The 19,598-nt window shown below is 40.9% G+C and overlaps 1 protein-coding gene across 4 annotated transcripts in view; it reads left to right on the forward strand.

The window, feature by feature from the left end:
• Positions 1–19,598, forward strand: part of Arhgap26 (Rho GTPase activating protein 26) — a 447,402-nt gene that overhangs the window by 124,118 nt on the left and 303,686 nt on the right. For all 4 annotated transcript variants that reach the window (XM_070036290.1, XM_070036291.1, XM_070036292.1 and 1 more), the window contains exons 5-9: positions 2,235–2,336; positions 8,852–8,962; positions 13,247–13,351; positions 14,702–14,831; positions 18,828–18,928. In XM_070036290.1, the coding sequence (XP_069892391.1) occupies positions 2,235–2,336; positions 8,852–8,962; positions 13,247–13,351; positions 14,702–14,831; positions 18,828–18,928 (549 nt within the window). The remainder of the gene's footprint in view (positions 1–2,234; positions 2,337–8,851; positions 8,963–13,246; positions 13,352–14,701; positions 14,832–18,827; positions 18,929–19,598) is intronic.

Here is a 19,598-nt window from a genome sequence, read left to right on the forward strand (position 1 = left end):
TCATTTGCTTCTGTATGTTGTATAAGTGGTATATACAGTAGTATTTTAATGAAAATTCAGATCTGTAGAAATGGATTCACTTCAACTGAAAGTGTATATGATTATTCTTCCCACTCGTATCAGATCTGTAGAAATTGATTCACTTCAACTGAAAGTGTATATGATTATTCTTCCCACTCTTAGGGCTTAGGATCTTGATGTGAAGCAGATATATTCAGGAGCTTGTCATGGCTGCAGATGATGGCTTCTTGGTTCAGTCTTTGCCACAAGGCATTTTCACTTCCCTACTCTTGTCCTGTCAGGTATATAAGTCTTAGCTCATATCTCTTCCCCTTATTTGAGGTCTTTTCTGGGAACCTTAATAATGACCCTTTGTCTCCACAGAGCTATTTCCTTTGTAGCATTTAGAATTGTGTGTAATTGTATTACTTACTCGTTTACTATTTGTGTTTCTCTTTCTACTAGAACTTTTCCATGGTGAAGGCAGGGACCATATCTGTTCCATATTTCTAGAACCTGAAGTAGAGCCTAACACAGAGTAATTGCTCATTATGAATTAATTAATTTAATACAGATAGTTCTGAGCTTCCTTATTTGGTTGGAAAATTATTTTGTTCTTATAGGCCTGACAGTTGCACAAAAATATTTTCTGTGGGTTCCATGTGAATGAAAAGAAGGAATGATGCATGGGATTAGGACGTTTGAACATATTTGGTGGTCTAGAACCCACCATCACCCCTGGAATGTGGAGGAGACTGGAACCACATCTCTAGCATGGTAGAGAGCTTGGACACGGGAGGGGAGTTAGCCAGGGCTCAAATCCCAGCTCTGTCAATCTCTGTAACAGTTTGCTAGTTAACCTGCTTAGGTCTAAGTCTTTTTACCTGTAATATGGGGAATAGTAGAACCTCAGTAACTCAAGAGGTGGGTAACAGGGATTAATATATATGTTATTGTAATTTCTTTCCTTTTTTAAAAACAATTTTTAACTTTTTTGTTTTGTGTGTCAATCATGGGGCTTGAACTCAGGGCCTTGGTGCTGTCCCTGAGCTGTTTTTGCTTAAGGCTAGTGCTCTACCATTTTGAGCCACAGTGCTACTTCCAGTTTCTTGGTGCTTAATTGGAGATAAGAGTTTCACAGACTTTCCTGCCCAGGCTGGCTTTGAACTGTGATCCTCAGTCCTTAGCCTCCTGAGTAGCTAGAATTACAGGCATGAGGCACCAGTGCCTGACTTTCTTTTCATTTTGAAGGCAATAATTTAGCACAACTCAAAGGGAGGATCCAATTACCAGAATCCTATTTCCTGACTGAATTATTTTCACTTAAGTTTATACCCATCTAATCTTTGTAGGTAGATTTATTATATATGCTGATCAAGTTTGTAGCATGCCATTGACAGTTTTTCTTCTATCATGATCCACTGAACAGTTTTTCACTGGACAGGTTATGTTTATTGGATATTCTGTGCTTTCATTCTTATAAATCCTAGCCTTGGGCAATGATGTTGCTTCTGTTTTTTTTTTTTTTTTTTTGTGGTTTTCTTTTTTGCTGGCATCAGTGGTGCCATCGTGAACACATTTGTGAAGAGACTGTTTATTTTCAGTTATTTCTCAATATAGAGAAATAACTTTATGTGGCAATTCCGCCCAATATGTGGTATTAAGTCCTCAAAGGACAGTGTGGTCTGTATGTGCAAGAGTGCTATTGGGACCCTTAAGGCTGGCTCTAGCTTAGTCTAGCTATAGAGCACTCAGACCAAGGAGAGAGCCTCCTTCCTCACCACTGGCTTCATAGTAAAACTCCCTACTTGATTTAGCTGGGAACATCTGTTGTGTGGTAGAAACCAGAAATTTAGGCCTCAAAGATCTTGCTTTTCTTCTCTCTTTTGTGGTGTTGGGAATCGAATCCAGGGCCTTATGCATGCTAAGCAAGTGCTTTACCACAGAACCATTCGTCTCCATCCAAGTAAACTTCTTGGAAAGTGGAGCCCTGGCTTTCCCACTGTTAAATACTGGCATTCACCTTGTCTGTTATTGTGCTGATGCTTGTAATAGACATAGGGCTGGGGCCTAGTAGTTACAATTGAGAGTAGTATTGTTTGAAGAGAAGGAGCCACCATATTTGTATGCTGAGGGAGTTAATGAGGCCATGAAGAGCAGAGAAGTATGGAGAGACCACTTAATTTCTGTAATTTGTTACTCTTTTTCTTCTTCTCTCTCCCCCTCCCCCCCAGGAAGCCAAAAAGAAGTATGACAAAGAGACAGAGAAGTATTGTGGCATCTTAGAAAAACACTTGAATTTATCTTCCAAAAAGAAGGAATCTCAGCTCCAAGAGGTAGGAAACTTGACAAATACCCTGAATAATGTATTCATTTTTCACGTCGTGCTATGGATATATATTGGTCAGGGTTAGAAGAGAACTTGGAATCAGGAACTTGATTCTAATACCTCATACACTGGCTGAAGACTTGATTGTCTTTGGATCACCTCATATCAATGGCTCCACAGCCTGCCAGTGGCAAGGAAGCCTACTTCTGGCTAGGCTACTATTACCCAGGTGGGCAGCGCTCATTGCTAGATTGTGCCTCTTAATATCAAGCTGAAATTTGCCTTCCTTTTCTCTTATTTTAGGCCTTATTGTGGTACTCTGTTAAAACACCTTATGATTCTTTGCCTTGTAGCAGTAACTTGGCAATCTGGAACATGTGTTCATCCTTTCTAATATTAACTTTTTGATTATTCCATTTTAATCTTTGCATTTCCATTTTGAACAGTGTTTTACTGTCATACATATATTTTGTGCTTTAGTAATCTTGTTTCAAGAAGATATTCTTAAATATACATTGTGGTACATGACTATAATCCCATACTCAGTTGGCAAAGGCAGGAAGAAAGTGAGTTTGAGGGCATCTTGGCTACACAGGGAGATCCTGTTTCAAAAATCCAGTGGGATGTAGCTTATTGTTAGAGCACTTGTCTAACATATGCAAGGCCTTGGGTCCCATCCGCAGCAAAATAAGTCAATCAATCAATCTGGCTTTGAGTTCTGGATTTGCAGGGGGTTCTTTTTGAACCTAGTTCACTTACAAAGAAAAATTAGCTTTTCACTATTGGAGCCACAACCATTTTTAAATGTTGTTCATGGAGCTTTGCATGGTGAGGGAGGTTTTTCTAGGGGGCAGTTTCCTACTGGAACTCCAAATATAACTTTATTAATGCCATCTTGTTTAACTTCTTACAATGTAGCCATTTTGATGAGATGTGCTAAAGAATATTTGGCTTTCAGGCTAGCCTCCTTTTTATGTGTTTCTTTAGAGCGTGTGTTGTGCCAGTAGTGTCAGATGGAAGCTCATGTGAAGACAGTTTGAGCCACAGGCTAACAGAGAAGGCACCCAAGAGATGGTGGTGTCTTACACATCTTCCCATAGGCGTGGGCCATTTCAGAAGTCTTTGCTTTGAAATGCCTATTTAACCCAATTCTTTGAAGCTGAGGAAATATAGCTCAGTGTAGAGTGTGCATTTGTGAGGCTTAAGAGTTTGATCCCCAGCACCACAGAAAACCCAAACCAAACCAAACACCCCCACTAAAATCCTCTTCTTGGAGTAGGGTTAATGACCCTAACTGAACATGAAAGTATGACTATTGGAAGATGCATTGATCCTGATAACTATGTAATTTCACTTCTGCCTTGATAGCCTCACTTTCTACTTCTCCTTTAGTTGACATTTAGAGTTTGGCAATTAACCTATTTAAGGAATGCCTTTTGGAGCAGAGCTGCCATTAGGTAGTTCGTTCCAACTGTGCAGTTTCTCTATGGTCAGAATGACCATGTGTTTTGAATTGAGTGTACAGAGCTGAGCAGGTATGTGGGTGAAGAAGGTATGGATGTCTAGTACCTGTTCACATTGGGAGTCCACAGTGCAGTAGATGTTCCCCAGAGACTACTGCTGACTTGGTCTGGATTGCTGAAGAAGGTACCTTGTCTAAAGATGTATCAGCAGTGGGTCACCTGGGACAAGTTATTCAGATTTTCAGCCTCAATCTCTTTCTTTACATATGAGAAGGTAAATTACAATTGTTGCACAAATATATACTACCCCTTCTTTCTGTCCCCTGAACTCACACTGGATATCTCCATTCCTGTTCTTGAGGTCGTATAGCTACAAGGACATTTTAAAAATTATACTCCTTTATTGTAGTCCTTTGTATTCCTGTTTTTCATTTATATATACTTTCTAGGACTTCTTGAGAGTGTGATTTGGCTATCAGTCTTTTTTTTTTTTTTTTTTTTTTTTTTTTTTTACAAATTCTGTTGTGGTCAGATTAGTTTTAAAGCATTGTATTCAGTTATAGCTGAATATAAGTATTGTATTCAGTTATGAACTGAATATAAGTTATAAAAACCTAATAATGGCATCATACTAGTGGTAACAACAATACCAACAGATGTTTGTCAAGTGCTTATAATTTATGTCTCAGATACTGTGTTTAGCACTTTGCAGCCAATCTGCTAGAATCTTCAGAATTGCTGGATAAGGTATGGATATGAGGAAACTATTTTACAAATGAGGAAACTGAGGCTTTGAAATGTTCAGTAGCCCTCCAGTAGCTAGCTAATTCTAGCGTGCCCAATTTGTTGTTCTTAGGGAGGATCCTGAGACTCTGGGCCCTGCCAGCCATTAGTATGCTGTACCACTTTCCAGCTGATGAACTGGAGAGCAGGAGGAACTCTGGTGATTATCCACTGGAACCTCCTTGAATTACACCTGAAGGATCTGAGCTCTTCACAGAGGTCAAGTGATTTGCTCAAGGTGTTCCAGCTAGTTAGCCATGATTTCCTTTACATTAATTTAAAAATCAGCATTATGAAGCAGCTGGCCCTTCTTTGATGAAAGCTGCTACCTTTGATTGTCTAGAATTGTTTCCTGATTGTAGAGCTTCAAACAAAATGCTTTTCAATTTAAGCTTGTACCTAAAGCCAAGGAGGTGGAAATAACAGGGCAGCAGTGTGTGACGACACTGCCATCTAGTGGATATTTAGTGCCTAAGAAGTTTACCCCAAAAGCATTACATTCAACCAGTATTCATTAGATACTTTTGCAAAAGTCTTTCAGGATATAGGTATGTTTGGGGGAAGGCTGAAATGGTTGCTATAGTCCTGGAGAATATCTTAAGAAGCACAGAATGTTGATGAGCCTGATAATGCCAGAAGGTTTAACATTTAAATAACAGGCATTTGTCTTGAGTGGCTTGAAAATACTTGGGCTGGGAATGTGGCTTAGTGGTAGAGTGCTTGCCTAGCATGCATGAAGCCCTGGCTTCAATTCCTCAGTACCACATAAACAGAAAAGCCAGAAGTGGCTCTGTGGCTCAAGTGGTAGAGTGCTAGCTTTGAGCAAAAGAAGCTAATGGACAGTTCCCAGACCCTGCGTTCAAGCCCTGCACTGGCAAGGAGGGGGAGGGGGAGGAGGAGGAGGGACTTGTGGCTGAGTATATATAAAGAAAGTAGGTTTGTTTAGCCTATGTTTTTGGAAGCTAGAAGCTCCAGCTTTAGTGAACATCCATTTCCTGTGCTGTACCACATGTTGGATGCACAGTGGTGGCGGGGGCATGTCTGGTTACATGGCAAGACCACAAAATAGTGGGAGCAGGGATAGGCCAGTCTGGTTGTTTCACAACAACTTTTTTGAGAGAAGTAACTAGGGTCCCATAAAAACTACTCATTCCCTTCTGGCTCCAATGACCTCCTATTAGGCTACATCTCTATTGCCAAACACTATCACATTGAGGACTAAGCTCCTTATACATCAACTTTGGGGCCACACTCCAGCCATAATGAAACCATAGAAGGTGGTTGGCTAAGTGAGTTAGGATTTTTATTCCCCTCTTTTTTTTGGTTTTGTTTTGCTTGTGTCTTGAACTCAGGGTCTGGGCACTGTCTCTGAGCTTCCCCTGTCCCCTCAGGGCTAGTGTACTGCCACTTGGGCATTATTTCCAGCTTTTTGGTGGAAAGTCTCACAGACTTTCTTGCCCAGGTTGGCTTTTGAACTACGATCCTCAGATCTCAGTTTCCCGAGCAGCGAGGGATTACAGCCACTGGTGCCTTGCTCCCCTATGCAGATTTTAAGGATGTATCAAATCTTTGACCTTGAGCAAGCAGGATCATAGGAAGAGTACCATTCTGCTTGGAATATCTTTGTCTTCTTTGGAAATGTGTTGAGTTTCACATTTCTTCTCTGTGCTGATCACTGGAAACCTGCCTGTGCTGCTGACAGGGACAGATAGGGGTCAGATCATCCTACAGGTGTCTACTGAATTCTTACTATGGACTTGGTACTGGAATTAGAAAATGTGTCTCTTCTTATGGCTTTATGTTTTAGTAGTTAGCACACAAGAAAGGAATAAATATGAATTGGACCTAGTGCTAAGGAAATGTGGGTGGTAAGTTAGAGATGCAATTGGGCAACCTATTTAGGACAACCTGGCTAGTAAATGTTTCTCTGAAGAGGCCAGGAAGGCGAGAATGAGCTATGTGGGTAGAATCCTGGAGAGTGTTCTTCAAGTTGTGGGAATGTCATGAATGTAAGAATTATTGGGTCAGGATATAGAAAAGAATAGGCTGCAATAAAAATGTGTAAGTACATCATATTTCATTTAACATGTGTTTATTGGGCTATGATGTAAAACATTTTTTTTACTGTGCCCTGATGTCAAAAGAAAAGGTATATATTTCCATGCAGAAGGAATGCTTTGCAAGGTGCGAGTAAGAGAGAGGTTGGAAGTTTTGGAGGACAGGAGAAGCGCTAGGATGGGACCTGAAAAGGGACAGGAGGCAGGATGTGCATCAGGCAGGGGCTGATTTAGATTCTAGGGAAAGTCTTCTGGCTGCAGTGTGGAGACTGTGCCAGGACAGAAAAGAGCCTTTGCCAGGGATGAATGCTGGCCTATGGCAGGGCAGAGACTGCTGCCGTTTGCTGAAGAGCCACGTCTCTTCATAGGAACAGCATAGGAACAGGGCATATTTTCAACACACATCTTTTAGTCCATTTTATATTTGAAACAGCTTTATCTGAAATTAAGGACCATTGTTATTACTCCCCATTCTCCTGACAAGCAAGACTAGAGCACTGAGCTAGGCCTTTGAGCAGCTAGAAAACTCTAGAACCAGTTTGTACCAGGACAGTTCCAACTGATGTTGTAGCTTTCTTTCAGCTCTTTCATCACTGCCTTTATCACTAGAAGCACTGTGTGGATTCAGAATGACCTCTTCTCCTACTTCAGTCTTAGCAAGTCAAGGGAGAACGTGTACGGTGTATGTATATGGGGTATTCAGGGGAGAAGATGCCCTCCTTACTGTATGTGGGTCAGGTTTGCACTTCAAGAACAGTAGAAGTTGCCAACAACTATGTATCTTGGGCTGACAGAAGCCCAGGTGGAAGGCAGGTGTGTCAGCCTAGTTGTCTAATCAGCCACACATAGAAGTGGGGAAAACAAGGACTTCTGAAGCCCTGCCTCCAAATTAGGATCAATATCTCCCGGGGGAGGCTTTAGAAAACAACTCCATTCTGGCTCTTCTGTTACCTAGCAGTTGCTTAGCAGACCAGTCTCCTTTTAAGTTGTAAGACTAGCTATGTAATGTGTTCAGTGTGAGGAATTGACAGTGTGTGACTGGAATGTATACACTCTGGCCTGTTTCATAGCATCTTGTATTTAACCAGAGCTGTCTTTTATTTATATGATTATTTGATCATCTGACTAGAGTTAATGCTCAATGTTTTCAGTGCTACAAACTTGAAAGACTTTTGGGTCAGAAAAGTTGAATGACTGAATAATGTGGTTCAGGGTAGCAGACTACTTTTGGAATCATGTAAGTAAGGGTCTACCCCATGTTTTTGCTACAAGAAAGGCACAATGAAAGAAGTAGTTGTTTGAGATCTTTGTCTTTGGTAGAGTGTGTCAAAGAACTTATTCCTAAGGAAAAACAGTGTTTTGTTTCCCCATGGACATGTACTTTCAATGTAACTGCTTTCACAGAACCAGCTGCCATAGCCACAATGTGGAAATGTTAGGAGCTTGATGGTGAGGTCTGGCAGCTCTGCAGTGTAGCATCATGCTGTTCCACACATGCTTGTTTGCTGCTCTGGATCTGAGATCCTGGATCCATAGTTAATTATACCCATTGGGGTCCATCCTAGACAACCCCCCCATACAAGGTGACAAATGGCAGTCAGGGGAGCAATGAAATTGGCAGCAAATCATGTATCACTGTCACAAAGGGTTTGGGATTTGTGTGAAATGTTGTGTTCGGGGGTTTCCGGTCTGCTACGAGCTTGCTTTGCTCATTTGGAAGAAAAGGATGAGGAAGATCCTACAGGCTTTCTGTTTTACTCTAAAAGCCTGCCTACCATGGAATCCTGGTTCAACTGAGGATTTTGGACAGGGGGGGAGTGGTAGTGGCTGAGTTTTATGGTTTAAGAATGATCATGGGTCTTGGAGGCAGATATACCAGAGTGGAAATTCTTTCTCTGCCTTTTATCAACTCCATGACCTAAGTCAGGTTAATGTAAGCAGGCTTCATTTTCTTCCTGAAAGCTAGACATAAGGATAATATCTCCTTTAATAGAAGTTACATAAAAATATTGAGGTTTAAATAAAATAATGTATATATAGCTATGGACATGGTATCTGGCACAAAGTTAGTGTTCACCTTACCTTTATCATCTTATGTCCAGATCATGTGTCTTTATTTGTTCTTAAAATTATCTCCATAGATTTTTTTTCCTTGCTTGCTTAGTATTCTCTTTGAGTAGTGATATATTTTTCATTTATATATTTCATCTTGTTTGTAGGCTGACAGCCAAGTGGACTTGGTCCGGCAGCACTTCTATGAGGTATCCCTGGAATATGTCTTCAAGGTGCAAGAAGTCCAAGAGAGAAAGATGTTTGAGTTTGTGGAACCTGTAAGTAGCTATCAAAGGATTAATGGTGTTCCTGTCTCTTCATTTCAGCTATCTTGTAGATTACACAGTGCTCTGTATCTTGTGCTCACACCCAGTGTTTGTCAGTCTGGCTTCCTGGGATTCTTCTCAGCAGCTGCTCCAGGAGCCCTTTGTGTGTGAAGATGGAGAATGGTGTGAGAACATTTAGAAGCCAAGTAATGCCAAAGACTGTGGGAACATCACCAGAATCTAGGAGAGGAAAGGAAAGATTCTTGCCTTATAGGATTGAGGAACCATAGCCCTACCAACATCTCAAATTAAAATTGTATTGAGTTTAGCCACCCTAGTTTATACTTTTTACAGCAGCTCTCCCAAACTAATACAGCTACCAAGAGTTCATTATCCATGCAATAAAGAGCATAGCCAACAAAAGAATGAAATGAAGTACTGACTGGACTATGTAGGCCACACAACTCATGATTCTCCTAAACTCATCTTTAACAGGAGCATAATAATGGTGTCACTGGTGCCCATGAGTGCTGGTAGCTAATGCCAGTTATCTATGGGATAGTCTTAGCATGCAACTACTGTCATAAACTGTTCTGTAAGAGAATGAGCGAGCAAGTGAGAGAGAGACAGAGACAGAATCAGAGACAGAGACAGAGAGAGAAAGAGAAAGAGAGGGAGAGGGAGAGGGAGAAGGAAAGGGAGAGGGAGAAAATTAAGAGTTAGAAGATTCGCTGTGGTTCAGGTCAGGCTGAGTAGGAAAAACCCAGAAAAGGACACAAGAGACAATGGGGGAGACACAGGAACTGCAGTGGGACACAAGGGTGGGAAAAGAGAGGAAGACACAAATACTGAGGAGGTAAGACTCACAACAAACTCAGAGGAGGTGGTGAAGATGGAGGATCAGTCTTCCATACAACTAAGCAACTTCCATTATGTCAGGATTGAAAACACAACCATGCTAGGGTGGCTTAAAGTCAGACTTTTCCCATATTCTGTCATGGTCCGCTCAGCAGAATCTTTGTGCCACTCTCATGATCTACCATGAGACTTGGCTTACTATAACCTCTTTTGATTAGATGAATGGGATAAAAAGGGCCAAAAAAAGAAAGAACCATGTACATTCTGGTATTTCCTAGGTTACTCCTACATTTGAATTATATGAGAAAGGAATTGTGGGAAAAAGCAAGAAGGTTAGGCTGTAATCACTATTCCCTAGGAAGGTGAGAATGCCTCCTTCTCTGTATGCCCTCTTAGACTCTTCCTTCCTGGAAACCACATAACACAGCAAAGGTTACGAGAGGCAGAAGCTGAGAGCTCTGTCTCCATCACTGAGCAGCTGTGATGCTCAGGGCTTCTGGAGCAGCTGCTGAGAAGAATCCAAGGAAACCAGACTGACAAACATTCTGAATATATCAGAATGTGGCTTTATTTGGAAATAGGATCTTTACAGATGGAATCAATTTGAAATAATTAGTGTTAGAACAAGGTTTCAGCTTCATATAGTCAATGTGTCATTATCTGCCGTCCACATTGCTAGAAGCTTTGTATCTCAAGAAATAAAGGTTTCTGGCATGTGCAAGTGTATTTGTGCTTGTGTGTACACACACAGAGAGGTAATAATACTTACACATACACATATAGTTGGTTTAATCTCAAAAGACTGAGTTTTCTGTTCTTCCTTAGAAAACTCAAACTGTATTTTCCTAGAGGAAAATATTATTCTAGTACTTGAAGTTACTTTCTAAGAAACAAATAAATTTGGTCAATGTGCATGGAGGATCCTTACAAAGCTGGAGGATCCCTTTAACTAAGTACTCTGTACCAAGCAATTTAGTTCACTAGAGTTCAATAGACTTCCTGCTACTTTCCTTTCTACCTGTAAACAATCAAACGCTAGCTGTTCCATAGGGATTAAAGCCAGGTCATTCTAGTTCTGCTATTACAAAGGTCGTATCTGAATATATTTCCATTTCTTCATCTGAAAAGACAGGTAAGGATAGTACCCATCCCTTGGAGATGCTATGAGGATCGAATGACAATATGGGTAAAGCATTTAGCACAGCACAAGACAACTAAGCACATATCAACTAAGACCACTGATATTATTTCATCTTCTCCCTCCATGCAATCTAATGGCTCCAACTGTTCTGTGCAAAGGATATCATGGACGCTGGTTCAAATACATATTATGAGTATCTTTACATTTCAGAACTGGGGTGGACTTAATAATACTCTGAGAACCACTGATCTCAGATTAGCCTTCCACTGAAAGAATACAGTTGTACTTGCCCACCCTTACCCACCCACGTCTATACTTGTACCCCCATCAACAGGGGGCCTTGCTAAGAGTAACCATCAGGTACCAAATATCTGCTATCTACACATACCTATCTACATCACCTATCTGCACATACCTCTGATGAAGTTTACTTTGTAACCTATGCTCAATAATGATAGTTATAATAAAGTAGACCAACTGGAATACATACTATAATAAAGGTTATTTGGTCTATCTGAGAGTATCTCACTCTACAGCACTCACCCTTGAGAGGAAGTGAAGGGTTGATATAGCACTGTAATGTGTTAGGTTTCTACATAAATGTTATGTGAACACAAGCACTGTATTATCACTAACAGCCTTATAACCAAGATGGCTACCAAACTCCCAAATGGCTAAATGGGCAGGTGTTATATATGGCGTGGATTTGGTAGACAAATTGATGATTCAAATTCCAGGCAGGATGGAGAGAGACAGAACTAGATGTCATACTACCAATCAGTGTTTGAGTTCTTTTGCTGAGTGTTGACTTAATTTAAAACTTAGGAACTGTTCGCTTCTGGAATTTTCATTTGATATTTCTAGACCACAGTTGAGGTGGGTAGATGAAATACCATGGAAACGTAGAAATTAGCATTATCTTCCCCCTGTACCCAACCACTGAAGCCACTGACACCTCGAAGCTGAGGTATTCCAAGATAAGAACTTCCTTCGAAAAGTGAAGAAAAGGGACTGGGAAGGTAGCTCAGCGGTAGAGTGCATCCTTGCAAGCATGAGTTCGATTCCTCAGCACCACATAAACAGAAAAAACCGGAAGTGGCGCTGTGGCTTCAGTGGTAGAGCACTAGCCTTGAGCTGAAGAGCTGAGGGACAGCGCCCAGACCCAGAGTTCAGGCCCCATGACCGGCAAAAAACAAAACAAAACAAAAAGTAAAGAAAACATATCAGAATCCTACATTTAGGGTCTCAGCTAACTCACTTAAGTTTACAGTCCTTATCCTAATTTGACACTGGAAATTTCTTTACATTAGCTCTCCAGGTAGCTTACTAAGTGATTGAAAGATACCTGCAAGTGCAGGTATGTTGTACTGTTTAAAACCCTCTGGTACTTCTCTGGTAACCATGCTCATCCATGCTGCTGCTTACTGCTTGCTACCATGGCTAGCTCCCCACTATTGACATCTTGCATCCTCAGAGAAGTTGTGTGCTCTTCACAGTGGCTGGGATGTCAGCATTTTTCATAGTCACTAATAAACACATGATTTTAGATCTATGAAGATTACAGTAAAACGGGTAGGCTCTATTAATATTGACACCTGATTCATTTGCTTATAAAACAATATTTTTATTTGATATTAGAACAAGTAGAGCCAACTTCACGTTCAGTGTTGGTGTCAGAGAAAATCCTATTCTTCCTGTTAGAGGTGAGTAGGATGGAAGGGAGCAGTCATAGCATTTTCCTGCTGAGGTCCAGAGACGGTACAGCTTTCAGTCACAGCTTTGCTTGGGATTCCTTTCCTGATGTCAGGGCAGGAGTTCTAATGCTGTTAGATAGAAGGGCTTCAAACCATGATTTTCAGATCTCAGCCTCCTGAGTAGCTAGTGTTATAGGTGTGAGCCACTGACGCCCAGATACTTAATGTTTTTTTGTAACTAGAGGATCTACCAATGCTTGCTCCCCATCTCCTATGAGAATTTTATTTTGTAGAAAATAAATGATTTTAGAAGGTCGTGAGGCTTACTGGGTAAGCATGTGGATATTGGTGCTCAGATGACCTGGTTTCAAATCCTGATGCCACTTCCTGTGTGTTTTTGGGGAAATTATTTAATCCTTCTGAATCTGTTTCCTTATATTAAAGATGGTCTCAGTTGTATTTAGGTCATAATTTGTTGTGATTATCCAGTGAGACATGTTATTCAGTACCTGTTAGCCATTATTATTACTCTATTAAAGACTTTTAAGTCAGTATTGGAAATTTAGATGCAGCTATCTAATAATGCTTCTTCTATCATCACAGCTACTGGCCTTCCTGCAAGGACTTTTTACTTTCTATCACCATGGTTATGAACTGGCCAAGGATTTTGGCGACTTCAAGACACAATTGACCATCAGCATACAAAATGTGAGTAAATGTAATGACAGGCTTCATTTCTCTAGTCAAGGGCAAAAAAAACCCAGGTAGGGGTGCCTTATAGCTCACTTGTGTGGGTTGGAGCTAGGTGGGAAGGATGAGTCCTTCTTGGATTCAGAGGGCCACTGGGGGCAGGCATTTCTAGAGTTGTTGGTGGTTGGGGCTCAGAGCATCATCCTCTCCATCACTTCAAAGCACTATTTATGTTTTCATAAGTGCTGCTGATTATGTTTTAAATTTGTTGTAACAGAGTCAGGATTTCCTTTGGCAGTTGAAAGCCAACCTCAGCCCAACCTCCCTTCTGTGCATCTGCTACCTGGTCACTTGGGACCCTAGGGTGTATGTCCAGGGGATGGAGCAGGACACAACCTCTGGCTGAAAGGATGTGCTGTTGTGCAACTCTCAGAGAGGTGGCAGGAAATCCAGTCCGTGTGGTTCATCCCTAGTCATCTCTTATAAACTTAGGACCATTGGGTGCTCAGAATCTTGCTTTGGAGTATTTTGGTAACAGCTACTGGGGTAAAGCCATCTTCTCTGTGGAGTTGGCCACATTGGGCTTTGTGTTGTCTCTGAATGCTCTTGTATAGGAAATGGATCTGGGTGTTTCTTGTAGCATGAATGTGTGGCCTTTACAAGTCTGGGACTCACCTGCTTCTTGGTGTCATCTCAGAAATTGAACATTGCAGTGTTAGAAAAGTTTTCACAAAATATCGCTTTCCCTCAGGCTGGCTTCTTCTGGAGGCTGACTCTGAAATTGAGAGCCATGCAATTGAGGTTTACTGGAGCAGGGTTGGGAGATACTGACAACTAGGACCCTGTGAAAGGGAGGGTGTGAGGTGGGCTGCATCAGTGGTGGGAGTCATAGAGGGGATCCTTGGGGCCAGGTGGATGTTAGGGCACAGACTACCCTGGATGAAGGGGTGACTGTGTGTACCACTAAGTGTACCACCACACCAAGCTTTTTTTTTAAATCACCAACTCCCCTTTGAGGAGGAACCTATGATCCATCAATGAACCACATTTCTTGCAGTTGGAGAAGTGAGTACAGTCCTGAAGATGGGCAGGCCTTGGACCATCTGAGTCAAGTGACCCTAAGATCATCTTGGTCACTATAAGTAAGGCTTGGGAATTTGCATTGTGTACAAGTTCTCTAGATGTTTGGCCATGAGAGTTTGAGTTATTCAGGTATAATATTGTAAGGTCCAAGTATACTTACAAGGGAATATTTTCCCACTTTGTAGAGAGTTGAATGTCCTTTATTTAGATTGAATAATACTATTAGGTTGGTCTTCAGAACTATTAGAAATTTCTTCAATTTGAGTCAAATTCCTTTTATCCTAGACAAGAAATCGCTTTGAAGGCACTAGATCAGAAGTGGAATCACTGATGAAAAAGATGAAGGAGAACCCCTTGGAGCACAAGACCATCAGCCCTTACACCATGGAGGGATACTTGTACGTGCAAGAGAAACGTAAGTGCTCTGCCTACCAGTGGCCAGTATGCTTAGACCTCAGTAGAGGGAGAGTGCATTAGGCAGTGCCTGGCTTCCTGTACTGAGTCTCAGCCTTCCTGGGAGAGTGCTAGTCATTCTGTGGTAAAGGTTCCAAAGGGAAAAGGATATCCACAATATCTTATGGACCTCTGAGTGACCCATTCTATTTGCTTTGTGCCTGGGAATTGCCCCTGCACCCTAGAATTCCCTTAGGCATTGTGGTTGCTCCTTTTTCCCTAGTGACTCTTCTGTACTCTTCAGCATCTTTTGCTCTTCCAATGGCTGTATACACCTTGCCCTGAACATTGCAGCCTTGAAAAGATCTTTTGTGCTACAAGATTTTGTATGTTGCGAACAGTCATGGCTTGGACCTCTTTCCCATGGCTTGGACCCTTCCTTTCTTCAACTCCTTTCATGCCAACACTGAATATTATGAAAAGTACAAGGAAAAGCTCATTTTGAGAGCCAGGAAGAAACCCATTTCCCTGATGATGATGAGACAGGTGCTGCTTACATGGAGTTGGTAATAATGACTCACAAGTTCATGCCTTAGGCCGAGAGACAGGCTTTATGGTGGATCTTTGTGATTTAGGGTACCGCTTCCAGGTTTAATTGATTCATGCTGTGCTAGGAATGAAAGAAACGGATTCCCCCCTTAATTATAGTTCTCCTAGTATGTCCCACTTTCTATTTTCGTGTGTGTGTGTGTGTGTGTGTGTCATTGAAAGCCTAGAGGGTTAGCTAATAGGGAGGGTGTGTGTGTGTGTGTGTGTGTGTGTGTGTGTGTGTGTGTGTGTGTGTGTGTGTGTGTGTGTGTGTGTGTGTGTGTGTGTGTGTGTGTGTGTGTGTGTGTGTGTGTGTGTGTGTGTGTGTGTGTGTGTGTGTGTGTGTGTGTGTGTGTGTGTGTGTGTGTGTGTGTGTGTGTGTGTGTCTTGCTTTGTAGCCCAGGCTGACTGTCAATTACTCCTTCCTCTGCACCCTTAGTATTGGGAACATAGGCATGTACCACCACACCCAGCTTTTTCATCATGCTTAATTAATAGGGTACATTGCTCTTCCTGCAGGTTTTGAATTTTTTTCATGTCTTTCTGTTAGGCAGGGCTTATAAGAATGACTTCACTCCTTAAAGCTTCCTGATGGAAGATAATAGAATATTTTGTTTCAGTGATTGTTATACTTAGGGATTAGTAACACATTTGCTTGAACCTATTGCTGTAATAAAGGCTTTATGTTCCTATACTTACAGATTGAACTGAAGTGGAAATCAACTCAGGTCTGGTCCTTATTTTACCTTATGAGGGGATCCTTTCAGCAAAGGTTTTGAGGTCATCTTGAAAACAAATCTTCAGGAATGTAAAGATCTAGTTCACTTTCTGCTCATAATATTACTGTTACTCACTACAAGTATAAAATCAGTATTGCTTTTCTTATACTCATTACTTGATACCATTTTGTTCAAACACTTTCCATGATTTGACATTAATATGTTGATTGTAATTAGGCCCATTATTTGGTTCTCTAACACAGAAGCACGGGACATTTCATTAGGATACGGCTTTTTTATGACTTAAGTTTTTGGAACTTAGTATTTTTGAATAATTTCAGACTTAAAGTTGCAAGAATGGTATAAGGATAAACTATATAAAATGGGCCTAGATGCCCCAAATTTTAGCATTTTGTCTCATTTATTTATTTTTGGTGAGATATACACACATGTGTATGCACACATGTACACTTACATTTTTTCCTGAACCATTAGGAGAATTGTATATCTGTGTTCCTGTAGTTCAAGGAGTTGGATATTTTCCCCTTCTCTAAGACAGTCCCACCATGTAGCACTGACTAACCTTGAACTTTGGAATCCCTTTCATCTCAGCCTTCTGAATGCTGGGATTTCAGGGATGTGCCATTGTACCCAGCTATTCAGTGAATATTTCTTTTCTTTCTTTCTTCTTCTTCTTCTTTTTTTTTTTTTTTTGTTCAGTACTGTTCTTGAACTCTGAGCCTGGGCACTGTCCCTGAGCTCCTTTTGCTCAAGACTAGCACTCTGCCACTTGAGCCACAGCACCACTTCTGGCTTTTTCTGTGATTAATTGGAGGTAAGAGTCTCATGAACTTTCCTGCCCAGGCTGGCTAAGAACCATGATCTTTAGATCTCAGCCTCCTGAGTAGCTAGGATTATAGGCATGAGCCACAGGCGCACAGCTTCAGTGATTATTTCTAAAGAGGATAAAAACTTCACCCAGGAAACTTACTATTTACACAGTATTTAAACTACATATCTTGTTTCATTTTTGCCAGTTGTCCCGGTAGTGTCCTTACACAACACTTTGTTTTCTCTATTGTAGACATTCATGCTGCCTAGCTTTAGTCTCTGTTAATCTAGAATAGTGCCTTAGTTTTCCTTTGTTTTTTATAACATTGACACTTTTGAAGAACACAGTCCAGTTCTTTTTTCGAAGTTTCTTTAACATAGATTTGTCTGATGTTTCTCTGTGATTTTAGATTTAGATGTCTCCATCCTAATCTTACCTATGTGTTCTTTCTGGGGGCCAATCGAGAGGCATGTGGTGTCCAGCAGCTCCTCTAGGGAGATTTTTTAAAATCACTCACTCATGGTCTCTAATACCTGGTTACTAATACATATTTTTTTCCAATATATCATCACTATTTTCCCTTTTAATTGAGTAGCAAATCTGTGGAAGATATCTTAAGATCATGTAAATACCCTACTTCTTGTTGGACACTTTGCCCTCCATAGACATAGTGTTCAGTGATGATCTTTGCCTGCGTGAGTCTTTCCTACCATGGCTGCAAAACCATTTCCCAGCAACATCTCTCCCTCCATATTCACTAGCTGGCGTTCCAAGGGCTGTAAGGAAGTATTCTCACAGCTCTTCCTTTCTCCCTCTTTCCCTTTTTATCTGTCTAACCATCTGTTATCCATCTGTCCATCCTTGTATAGTGCCACTGCAATGTAAACTTATGATTCACATATTATTCAGTAGGCTACCCATTAGATCTCGATGCTCAAAACCACCCAGAATACATTTGGGTAGTTAGTATTTTCAACTGTTTTCTCTACTCCAATGTAAATACTTACATCTTGCTTTTTAAGCTAATTAAAATGCAGCTTGCAGCTGTGCGATATTATTATTAATTATTAAAAGGCCACTGATTCTCTGCTCACGTTTTTTAAAACTTGGACCATTCTGCTTGTGATCTCTAAATGTTGATTGAGGTCCTTTAAGGCTAATTATACCTATTTCCTCTAATAATACTTTGATGTTCAAAATAAAGTAAGTGGTCAGGCACTGAGTAAAATCAAAGATCCTGTTAGACCTCAAGTATATGCCACCTTCCTTTTTCTAAGGCATAATTTTGAGAGACAGACTGCTTAGATTGTATCTGGGCATTTATAGTTACTTCCATTGTGCATCTCTTCTTTGTCTGAAGTTTCCTTGTCTGCTTTTCATAGCTGTTTGATTTATATTAAGGTAAAAACTGGGCGTTTAGAAGTAGGTCTGTGCACAGAGTCAGCAAGCAGCTGTGTAGGAAGTGTGATGTCATCATCCCAGGTGGGAATGGTGGCAAGGAGCCTTTCTGTGTTCTTGCCTCAGTCATCTCACTCCTGCCAAGGGAGAGAACGGAAACTTCAAACAGAGATTGATGATGGGAACATGAACTAATTTCCCCAGGGAACCTCCACTTCCCTTATATTTTAAGATTCACTGGATATAGCATTAGTGGGAAATAGTGCTCTTGGGTCTCTAGGGGGAACCTTGGTTTGGTTCCATTTCCAGCCTGTGGGATGTGATATCTATTTCAGCCTAGCTGATGTGGAGAATACATTGCTTCTAAAACAGGGCAAGGGTGGATGAATATTATGGGCTGTGGGCTATGTTGTCTGCAGTTAACAAGGCACAGCATTCAGTGGATGTGTATAGGTGTTTAATGGGTAATGTCACCTTTCAGGTCACTTTGGAACTTCTTGGGTGAAGCACTATTGTACGTACCAGCGAGATTCCAAACAGATCACCATGGTTCCGTTTGACCAAAAATCAGGAGGAAAGGGGGTGAGTTCACTTTTAAAATTTCATGCTTGATTTTGCTTGGCTAATATTAATCACGATTATATGTATAAAGAAACAGTTCCAATGTTTCCCTGTAAAAGTTTCTTAATTTTTATGTACTGGTTTTATGAGGCCCCAAAGAAAACTAAAATAATTGTTCTTAGCTCTAAGTTATGTTAGGAACTACAACCAAGAGTAATTTTTGTATTTCATATGTATGTGGTATTAAATGTATCAATTGGTTATAAAATGCTAAATAGCTGTATGTGACATCATCGTGTGTGACCTCATTATGTGAGACTAGAAGATGTCAATTACTTGGTCCCTGGAGACCTGCCAGTTGGCAGTTTAGCTGACTCAGAATCCTGGCCTCTTCCCTCTCTCAAACTCTTTCTTGTTGCATGTTGCCTCTTACTCTGGCCTTCTAGCCATACTTACTTCCCATGTGTTTCTCCAAGACTCAAGAACCATGACCAGAGGACTTTTTTCCCTGCTTCTCTCTACTTCTTGTTCCTTTCTCATCTTTTTTTTTTTTTTTACCAGTACCAGGACTTGAACTTAGGGCCTTACACTCTCATTTGATTTTTTTCACTTAGGAATGATGCTCTTCCATTTGATTCATACTTCCAGGCTGGCTTTTTTCTGGAGATAGATTTTTTTTGGATGTTTCTGC

The sequence above is a fragment of the Dipodomys merriami genome, unplaced genomic scaffold, assembly GCF_024711535.1.
Source record: "Dipodomys merriami isolate MVZ:Mamm:240054 unplaced genomic scaffold, mDipMer1.0.p SCAF_27, whole genome shotgun sequence".
NCBI classification, from domain to species: Eukaryota; Metazoa; Chordata; class Mammalia; order Rodentia; family Heteromyidae; genus Dipodomys; species Dipodomys merriami.